At 31.0% G+C, this 10829-nt stretch overlaps 1 protein-coding gene across 1 annotated transcript; it reads left to right on the forward strand.

Annotated features, from left to right (window-relative positions):
* LOC109342103 (truncated FRIGIDA-like protein 1) lies at positions 3285-5933 on the forward strand. The gene is made up of 3 exons (XM_019580115.1): positions 3285-4112; positions 5038-5201; positions 5274-5933. The coding sequence occupies exons 1-3, from the start codon at positions 3302-3304 to the stop codon at positions 5796-5798; spliced, it is 1500 nt and encodes a 499-aa protein (XP_019435660.1). The 5' UTR covers positions 3285-3301; the 3' UTR covers positions 5799-5933.

Here is a 10829-nt window from a genome sequence, read left to right on the forward strand (position 1 = left end):
AGACGATATCTTATGTCTTTCGGTCAATATTTTTGCATAGAAACTAATTAAATAAGACACATACTTATAATTTTAGTAATGATAGAAGATAACTTATCTATTTGTACTTGAAAATGTTTTATTCTCTAACTTTTTCCTATTAAGTTATTTCATCAAAGTAAATAAATAGATATTAGTATGTTACATGTCAATCTGTATTTTTTATTTTATCAATATCATGTAATAAGATAAATAGATGTGAAAAAATAAAATTGGAACTTTTGTATTGAAAATTACATAAAACATGAATTTATTACAAAATTATAAGATTGTTGTTGATTTTTCAAAATCAAGAGATAAGAATATCTTAAAATTAATAATTATCATATTACAAAATCAAATCTTTTCTATATAACAAAATATTTAATAATATTTATAACATAACAATAATAATACGATTTGATCATAATGTAATTTATATCCATTTGGATTCTCTTCATCATATACAAAAGTACAAAACTTTAAAATTATTTTTGCTTGCATTTTTTGTTCAACCCGTGATCCTATTCTCTGATGATAAGGGTGCATTTTTATTACAAAAATATTCTAAATAACTAAAAGATATACTTAAAGATAGTACATTTAGTATAATATTTTTTTGTACTACTAAAGACATCATTTCAACTTTTGGGTAAGTAATTAATTTTTTCGGGGTATGTAGTTATCCTTTCCCGAAATTAAACTCTTAACATTTTGATTATCCTAAAGATATAGAGAGACCTTATATTATTAGATTAACACTTTGTTGGTAATATATAGATGAAAATGTTCGTGTATTAATAAAATTTTATTAAGCCGTTGTAGAATAAATTAACGTGATACAATTAAATGTTCATGTGATTCCAAGCTTAATTGGCTTTTGCTTTAAATGGAATTAAGGATACTCAAGGAACATGTGACAATAATAACAAGTTGGTTTTTACAACTACTAGTTAAGTATCCTAGTCCATTATGACACTAGAAAACATGTGAAATCATTGTTGGTTCAATATATATTTTTCATTGTTTCATTTGTACTTTACAACATCACCTAAATGATCCAAGACACAAGTGGTGTGAAAAGTTTTACCTATTTTTGATGCAATTGGGCAAAAAATATCTCAACAAAATTTTGAGGTCACATGTTGTCATAGTACATTAATATTTTTCAGTTACATGCATATCCCATTATATGGTTTCTCAATATATGAATAAAGGTGATTCTATTTCCATTTAAAAGTGCCATCTTAGATAGGGACATACTATTTTTAGTTTGAGACATATTGAGTCACATGAAATATAATATAACACACCAAACCTTGTATGAGTTGTATCACATGGTCATTCAATTATTAAACTTATAAATCAAGGTCATGAACGATTTATGTGACAGGAAAGAAGAAGAAAGTCCACCATCAATTCATCATTACTTTGAGTTCATGACTTCATTTTAAAAATAACTATAACATATATCCGACACTTTGTTCTGTCCCAAAAACTGTGACTACTTACAATTTGTCAGAAAAATATATTTCTTTAATCATTGACAAGTAAATGATATATGAAATGATACACTTTTTGATATAAAAGATGTGATTTCTACCTACTATTGTGTTGTGAATGACTTTTTTGGAATAAAATTATGACATTAGATTAGTATCCCTTGGAGTTTGGAAAATGAAGTTGGTGGGGTAGGTGGTGTTTGAAATGTGGCTGCCAAGGATGCTGCTTTATGGAGAATGGACTTATTTTGTTCCTTATTTGATGATTTGTAAAGGAAGCAATTTGAATTCATATGGCAAGTTGTTTATGGTGTATTATTGGAAATAAAATGGTGATTTAAGAAGGGTAAGAAGGGGTTTGAATAAGTGTTCTTAGAACCGGACGGTTTGACCGCTGACCAGACTTAAAAACGGCTCTGCTTTGCCGTCTTAATCGAATGAGAGTTTGACCGCTTTGAACCGGAAAAAATCCGGTCCGACCATGTTAAAACCGGTTAAACCGGATTAACCCGGGAAGTAAACCGGACGCCTCACTTAAAAATAAAAAAAGAAGTATTATTTCAATATAATTATACATAATTATATAAAGTTTTACATTTATATATAACTATATATTTATAAATAAAAATTATTAATTATGTATGAAATCACCCGGTCAGACCGGACAGTTTAACCGTTTAAACCGGTTAAACCTAATATGGGACATCTGCCAGTTTGACGTATGGCTCGAGTTTCACAACACTAGTTTGAATGCCCGCCAAATTTGTGCAGCACATTGGAGGAAGAATTCAAGTTATGTAATAATAGAAAATGATGAAGGACGATGAGACCTTGATAAACTACACCACAACTGTGATGAATAACTCTGAATAAGTCCTCAAATGATTCGACTAAAAACTTATTTTCTCTTCCTTATAAATTATGAAACATCATCTCAACTTATTCTTCATATTTCTCTCTCAACCTATTCACTATCTCAACTCTCATTTCAACTCAATCCCAATATAATATGAACCTTAACTCTGAAAAGAATGTTTAATCACATTTTTTATTTTCATGTATAAAGAACCTTTTACTTTCATACCTTTCACTTCTCGATTTAGTAACACATTAAGATTACATGAGAATCATAATTTGTTGACTATATTAGATAACCTATAAAGTTATTACTATTATGCAATAAATTCACAAAGCCAAGTTACCTATCTTCATCGACATTTGCACTTTATTCACAGTTATCTAATTTCTAACTTTATTGGTATAATACAAAAATAATTTAGAGACTTTCACCAACATCACCCATTCAATACAAGTAATGTTAATCAAATTCTTTCAATTAACTTGTGAACTATAGTATAAAAGTGATTCATAGATTTTCACTACCATTACTTCCACACCATATGAAATAATGACACTTTTGAATATTTTGAAAAAATGGGTTTAAAAAACTCCTATTCTAATAAATATGTATCACATATACATGTAGATATTCCCGGATCGAATAGGATTACCTCCCGTGCGAGGATACACGTGGGAAACCAAAAACCAAAAATAATAATAAATATGTACCAAAAATTGGCCAACATGACAATCGGGCTTGAACTTATTTTTGTTAAACTTTATCCAACTTAGGATCAAAATCCATAATCCTAATAGGCCCATGAACATGTAACCCATGTAATGTAGTGTTTTGTTTTCTCCATCATTAAAAGAAGGAAAAAAAACTTCAATGTTGTTATATATAATCTGATTATATGATAACAGTAACAGTGATATGAAACATGAGTAACGCATTGAAAACCATATCAGATTCTCTGAAACTCGTTGATACCAAAAAAGAGAATCTGAAAAAAGCCTATGATGATCTTCAATCTCATTCTTCTCTTTTCTCTTTCCCTCACACTTGGTCTCAAATCGATTCCCATTTCAATTCTCTTCACAATTCCCTCACTCAACGTTTCTTACTCCTCCAACAAAATCACCCATCTTCTTCTAACTCCGTTTCACCCAATCAAAACCCCAAAGTTTCAAACTTTTCATCATTCCTTAATGACCCAACAACCCAAAACGGAACAACAACAACGAATTCAACCCATATGGAACAGATGGGTGCCCTATGCAAGGTGAACGATGGAAAAGGGTTGAGGAATTACCTTGTGGTGAATTACAAGGACATTGCTTCTATTAACCCTCAACTTGTGGCTGCATTGAAGTGTTCTCATGATCCTGCGAGTTTGGTTCTTGATTCATTGGATGGGGTTATTGGTGCAAATGGGTTGAAGGATAGTGGTGAAGTGAAGAGAATGAAGAAGGTTTGTGGTGTGTTGTTTCAAGTGTTGAGGGTTGTGTGTCGTAATGTGAGTGATGAGGTGAGGAAGAGAGCAAATAGGTTGTTTCTAGAGTGGAAAAGAAGCTTGGTGAAGGATAATGCAGATGCATTTGGGGCTATGGCTTTCTTGCATTTTGTGGCTACATATGGTTTGCTTTCTGAATTGAGCACGGATGAGCTCACTACCTTTTCGGCTGTGGCTGCCACGAATGACGAGCTTTCTGAGCTTTACCATAACATTGGTTTGACAGATAAAGTTCCTGGTATGCCTCTTTGCATTTTAGAAGTGCATTTGTTTTTCAACAAAATTCCTTATGACATGAACATGTTTGTATGAGATTGTTTCTATAATCAGAATCCCGTAATCTACTTTGATTAGTTTTAGATCATAATTGGTGTTATAGAAGAGAGAGATAGAGAGAGAGCACAATGGAGCAATTATTATTATTATTTTGATTCTAAACAAACACAGATAACTTTGATTTTACACCAAAATCTATAAAAAAGAAACCACTTATTTTTAATCTTAAACAATAGACCCTGCATTTAAGGTCATACTTATGAACATAGGTCTCCATAGCATTGAATTTGGGTTTGTTTTGGATTCTAAGAGATGGTATTGTGTAATTATGTCCATGCTTTATTTTAGACTAGTGCTGTAGCATTTTAATAGTAGAAGTGACACTATTGTTTATGTTACTATGTTTTTTGAGTTAGCTTCTTGAGTGTTTTTTATTAAAAAAGGGTGTAAGGTTGCAATTTGTTTTGGATCTGCCTCAGGGAATTGCCTCCTTTTCTCCTAACTAACTTTACAGGTTTTGGTTAGATATCATAAAGAAGCAAAGACTATGCTGTAGTGCTATATTTTTAACCTTTAAGTGCTTTGTTGTACATGGTTGGAAAGGAATGATACATTGATTAATATGGGTTTTTTAGTAGGGTTACTCTTTTGGCGCACTGCCCATTGGTTTTCCGGAGGTGTTTCTTTATTAGACATGTAAAGATATCGGCATGCATTGTTACATGGTTCTGTAACTTAGTTTATGTCTTTTATTTTTGTCATGTTTATGAGGATAGCTTATATTCTTGTTATAAAAAAAGAAAAGAAATGGTGACACTGCTGTGTTACTAGATTGCTAGCGCACCCTTTTTGGCGGTTTAATTTGTAAGACAATGTCTTGTTTGCAGGTCTTGTGCAGAAACTTATAGATAAGGGCAAGCATATTCTGGCTGTCAAGTATGTTTTTCAGTTTAATCTTGTTGATAAGATCAGGCCAGTTCCGATTTTGCATGCTTATGTGAACGAGACTCAGAAACGTTCTACAAGACTTTCCCAGGAAGGAAAGTCACTGGTAAGTATTTCCCCCATTCATTGATTGTGCTGCATGGTGTCACTGGTTATATTTATTGAAATATTTTTGCAGGCTGAGATCACAACTAGAGAGATCCATGGGTTGAAATCAGTAATTAAGGTTATTGAGAATCATAATCTTGAATCTGAATTTCCACGTGCAAGCCTTGAACAGCGTATAGAGGAACTGAAGAAGCAGAAGGCAAATCCTCCTCAGCATGAGCAGCAACAAAATCGGGTCAAGCGTCCTCGAATATCTGCTCCAGTTGGTCCTGCAGCTGTTGTGAATAGTGTCGGTAGTGCCAGTTCAACCATACACCAGTATGGACAACCTATTTTTCACTCAACAGGTTTGTTGCCGGAACATCCAAATCCATATTTGGGCTTGCCAGCCAGGCCATACGGCATGGTGCCCCCAACCCCAGCCATCTCCCCTTATCCAGGTCCTTCAACTGGGCCTTATGGTCCTGCTGTTGTCCCGATGGGTCCCACTGGCAACCCTGGTCGAGGTTATCCTCATCTAACCCCATCAGTGCCAAACGTGCCACCTTCTGGTTTTGGTTTGCAACACTATTACCGGGGTTCTTATCCTCGATAGATGAAGAAATTGTCATTATTGAACTACTGGATTGGTATTATAGTTTCCCCATGACTTTGCACTGCTGGCTTTTGGTTATTATAAGCGTAGTTTGCTTTGTTGGTAACTTGGTTATTGGAAAGGGCCTAGATTCGGTAATTAAGAAGTCTGAGTGAATGTTTAATTTCACAATTTAAATTACATGAATCATTTTGAATCTACAAGATTCCTTTCAGGTTATTTATTGTTTTCTTCTTCTTCTTCATTGTGGTCATATTTTCCATGCATTATTGTTTGACGGTGGTTTATTGTTAACGGTGGTTTTGGTAATGAATATTGTTTAAATAATGTTAATCAAACTAACTATTGTCTATTTTCTAAGCCTATTATTTTTGCAGTATTAGCTAAAAACCTAAACCGAGTTTTGATGAAGGGAGAAGTGAAAAAATTCCACTTCTTCAACCAAGGTTTGAGTTCTAAACATTGTTATAACTGACTCTTGGAAGAACCAAACATGGTGGAAAAAAATTCAAAACTGTGTTTAGAGCCTCAAAACTCGGTTGTGAAGGCTCTCTCAACCGAATGCTAAACAGACAAATATACCATACTCAGAAAGCCATCTGCATTTTAACTTTAGTTGTCTTTCGCTGCAAGCAGAAACTTGCCTCTGTTTTTGTTCAACGATTTTAGTTCATAAACTTCGGGTAATTCATTCCCGAAGATTAAGGTAAAGTAGAATTCTGTTGATTGTTCTCATCTATGCTCCATCCATATGGGGATGGCAAAGACAACATGTATCTTTTTGTTACTTTCACAAATGAATTGTCTTTCTTCTCAAGTCTTTTCCTTTGCATCTCCTCAACTTCAGTCATATTTCTTGGGTTACTCTTACAAATAGGAAGGTCTTGCAGCACTGTTTCTCATCTCCGGTTTCTTGTTTTCCCTTATGTTGTGCCGTTGTGGCACATCCGAGATTGCCCTGTATGACATACAGAGCTACAGAATTGTAGCTTAATGGTAGCAACTCAGTGGTATAGTGACTATTTATCCCTGAGGTCACGGGTTCGAGTCACAAAAGGCTCCCCTTGGAAGGGAATAAAATACTGCAGGGAGTATTTAAGCTTGTGGGTAGCACGCTCAGTATATTCATGGGCCTGAGAGGTCGCATGTCAGATCCGGGGTGTTACAATCCATCAGCTTTATTTTCTTCTTTTGCACATAGCCTCTGTGCAGAAAAGAACCAAAATAAAAAACCAGTCTTTAAATTTGACATTAAATACAATTGCATTTTTATTCTATATTTTGTACCAAGTAATAGCCTTTTGATTTGGTGGTGAATGATACTCATTATTGATTATGTCAAATGATCTATTTAACACTAACAGATACTTCTGCACTCAATGCTTCTGCTATGACTAGCAGAACTAATTCAAATTAAGTAACTTAGATGAATTGATGTTATCAAATGCTACTTCATATTTATACATTAATCTTTAATCCTATTAGCTTTGTTATAATATACATTGGTTCTTGAGTTTTAGGTGAAAGATAAATGTATAAGAGAAATCTGAAACTATTCTACCTATGAAGTGATTTGTTACCTATGAAAAGATGTGTATGGTAATACTATATCTTTGTTGTTGTATGATTGTTCCTCACACTCACTCTCACCTTTGTTAACTGTGTTTGTATTGATAGATACTTAGAAATGTAACATGTAAGAGATCCATGATAAGTAGGTCATGCATGACTTCCCAGCTTTATCTCAAAAAAGCAGTAAATAAATCATGAGAATAAAGTATCTCCTTATATCATGAGATAATTTATCTCTTCCGGTTACTAAGAGTGTGACATGTATACTATATTGTTTAGAAATATTTTTATAGAAAATGATTAAATATAACATGTCATGATTTTAGTGGATAGAAGAGATAAGTTATCTCCTTATACTGGAAGATACTTTAATCCCATAAATCACTAGGAACAATAAATAGAAGATTAAAATCTAAAAACAAATGGTCCTACATGAATAGTTTACTTATCTTTAAGCCTATAGTTTTCATTTGGCAGAGAATGGTAGTATGCTATGGATTATCTGCCATAGTTTTTAATTCTGTGGTACTCACACATATTAATAACTGAACACAAAACCAATGGAGTCTCTACTATAGTTTTAATTATGTGGTCCTTCCACATGTTAATAATTGAACACAAACCCAAGCCTATATACTTTACTTTCACCATGTGCTAAATGCCTAATTTTTTTTGGTACTATCAAGGGTACCTCATCACCTTTTTAGGTAAGAAATTAATCCCTTCGGGGTTCGTGGTTGTACTTCCTAACAAGTATCACTATCGGGAATCAAACTCTCGACCTTGGGGATCCAGTGGGGCTTTACATCTAAACCCTTAATTTTATGGTATATATTATGTATTAGCTTATGCTCCATGATATAAATAATAAGTTAATCATATTGTATATCATAATAATTATATAATAAAAGATATATCCCTTATTTATAAACTAAAATTAGCTTATAAAATTTTAGTACTCATCTATGTTCTTGGTTTGTATAAGGAATTAAAAGTTAAACAAATGGCCCTTTCCCCATAGATTCACATGATGTGTTAATACTTTTAGCTTATAAAGTGATGAGTACTTAGCAGAAAAGTAGTAAGTAGAATTAATTACCCATATAAATTATAATTATTCATATAATTATGTAATTAATTATTTATATACTATTTGGAGTTATATCCATGATATAACATATTTTGTTTAACTTAATTACATTCATCATCATTTTTGCTTAAAAAATACATTTATTGAATAATCAATGTAATATATATATAAATTAGAGGTGGTTTATATAAATAGTAAAATATATAAATACATTATATAATTTCACTAAAAAATTATTATGGTAGGACCTATATTTATTTATAGCACTATTGCAGTGGGCCAAAACTGATCCACTACTTTTTTGCTTTAACTAATTGATATGATTAGTAAACAATATATTTAATGGCATGAGACCAACCTATTAACTTACTTCTTCCTTCATATCTATGTAAATTGGCAACATTCTCATTATTTATTGTTACTGAAAGTTTAATTAATACTCAATTATAATATAGAGTCAAAAATTGCCAAATTTAGATGCAATTAAAGTTGGAGACATTATGGTTTTGTGAACTAGATTTGGTTTAAATCCATCTCCACTCGCCACTTCAATTACCAAAAAATTTCACAGTATTTAGATTGAGTTTGGTTGGATTTTTTTTTTGTCAAAATAAACATTTTTATTTTAAGAATAATTTATACGACCACTAAAATTCAGTGAAACTACATAAATTACGTTTTTTTTATATTAAGGTTAACTAACTCTAATTTATATACATATTCTCTTATATCTCTCTTGTAAACAAATTTTAAATAATTTCACAAATACTAAGAAAATTGGTCAAAAAACAATTAATTGATTTAATTTGATAAAAATATATACAAATAATTACAATAATATTCAACATTTAATATATGGAAATTGTTGTAATTAAAAGTAATATTTGAGGTAATTAGATTTGCTTCTATTTAAGACCAAAAAATATTGATGTTTTTTTTTGCTTACAATTGAGATTTGAATGAGTACATATTGAGTACTATTGTAGATGAGCTTAATATAATTACATTAACCCCTTAAATATTGGAGTGTAATATTTTAAATAGGAGTAATAATAATATGTATAATTAAGTTACATCTTGTTTAAAAATAAATATCTCATAGTTGGTTTGGTTTGGATTTCTAAAGCAAGTCATAGTAGGGAGGTGTGGAAAAGCTATAAGCACTTTATCAAATATATAAACAAACACAAAATTATGTATGGTATTAGAGAATTATTTTATTCATCCTAAACAGAGAAATTATTTCTTAAATATTATATATTCGATTTTTATTTTATTTTTAAAGCTCAAAAAGATTATCCACAAGAATTTCAGACAGTATCATCAAAGCTATATAATGAACCCGAAAGAGATTAACTCGAGAAAATATTATTGGCAGTACAAAAAAACTAAACGTCATATCAAATTGGTTGAGATTGAGTCTCCTATATACCCATGAGATCAAATTATTTGAACCTAACCCTTTGTGGAACCAATTATGGTTTGGCTTTGGTTTTCAAGTTGTAGAAAAGGATATGTAGTTTTGCACCAATCACTCATATTCATTCATTTCATTGTGTATGGTAAAGAGTTACATAGAGTTGGTACTTGGGGAACCACTTTTCACTATCAAATCTTACCTAGCTAAATCTACACACCAAAAAAGTAATAATAATAATAATTCCTTTTATAAATAGTGAATTAATCATTTTGATACAAAAAATCTTTGTCCACAAAACCATCCACCTCACAACTTTTAAAAGTCTACTAGTTAAATCCACATTAACATAATTTGAATATTTAATATGATGAGGGACTTACTCAACCATTGAAATAAAGACATTGTAATTGATAAATCTAAATTAAGATTTGGTTTAAATTTATATACTGTAATATCTACTAACTTATATTTAAGAGGAGTCTATATTCATTTAATCTCACCCCCTATCCTCTTAATTTTTAAAAGTTTTATTTGTGCTGTCATGTTTAATTTATCCAAATTTATTTGGACGTAATCGAATTTCATCATGATATTATAATACTATAAATAATATTAAAAATATTTAATATAAATATTATTCAATCCTAATATATTTTATAATATATATTAGGATTAAGTAAAAAATATAAACATATTATTATGGTCTTAAATGTTTATTAATTTAAGCAAAGTCTTCTAACAAAAAAAAGTTATTACCAAAAAAGCTAATAATTTGTTCTAAAATATGATTTAAATTATTTATAAAATGAAATGAGTGTAATATCTATGTAGCGAAAAGTCGATAGTAATTAAAAATGAATATAACGAGATATTGATATGATGGTATAAGGTCTCGTTGAACTCTGAATGTCGATTGTTCAATTCCTATGAACAATACTTGTTGAGAGGG

This window comes from Lupinus angustifolius, chromosome LG02 (genome assembly GCF_001865875.1).
Source record: "Lupinus angustifolius cultivar Tanjil chromosome LG02, LupAngTanjil_v1.0, whole genome shotgun sequence".
Classification (NCBI taxonomy): domain Eukaryota; kingdom Viridiplantae; phylum Streptophyta; class Magnoliopsida; order Fabales; family Fabaceae; genus Lupinus; species Lupinus angustifolius.

Bases quoted from the DNA above. Each gene is read 5' to 3' on its own strand.
- LOC109342103 (XM_019580115.1), top strand. From the start codon at position 3,302: ATGAGTAACGCATTGAAAACCATATCAGATTCTCTGAAACTCGTTGAT. The intron at 4,113-5,037 runs GTATGCCTCTTT...TCTTGTTTGCAG, and splicing joins TTTGACAGATAAAGTTCCTG to GTCTTGTGCAGAAACTTATA. The intron at 5,202-5,273 runs GTAAGTATTTCC...ATATTTTTGCAG, and splicing joins CCCAGGAAGGAAAGTCACTG to GCTGAGATCACAACTAGAGA.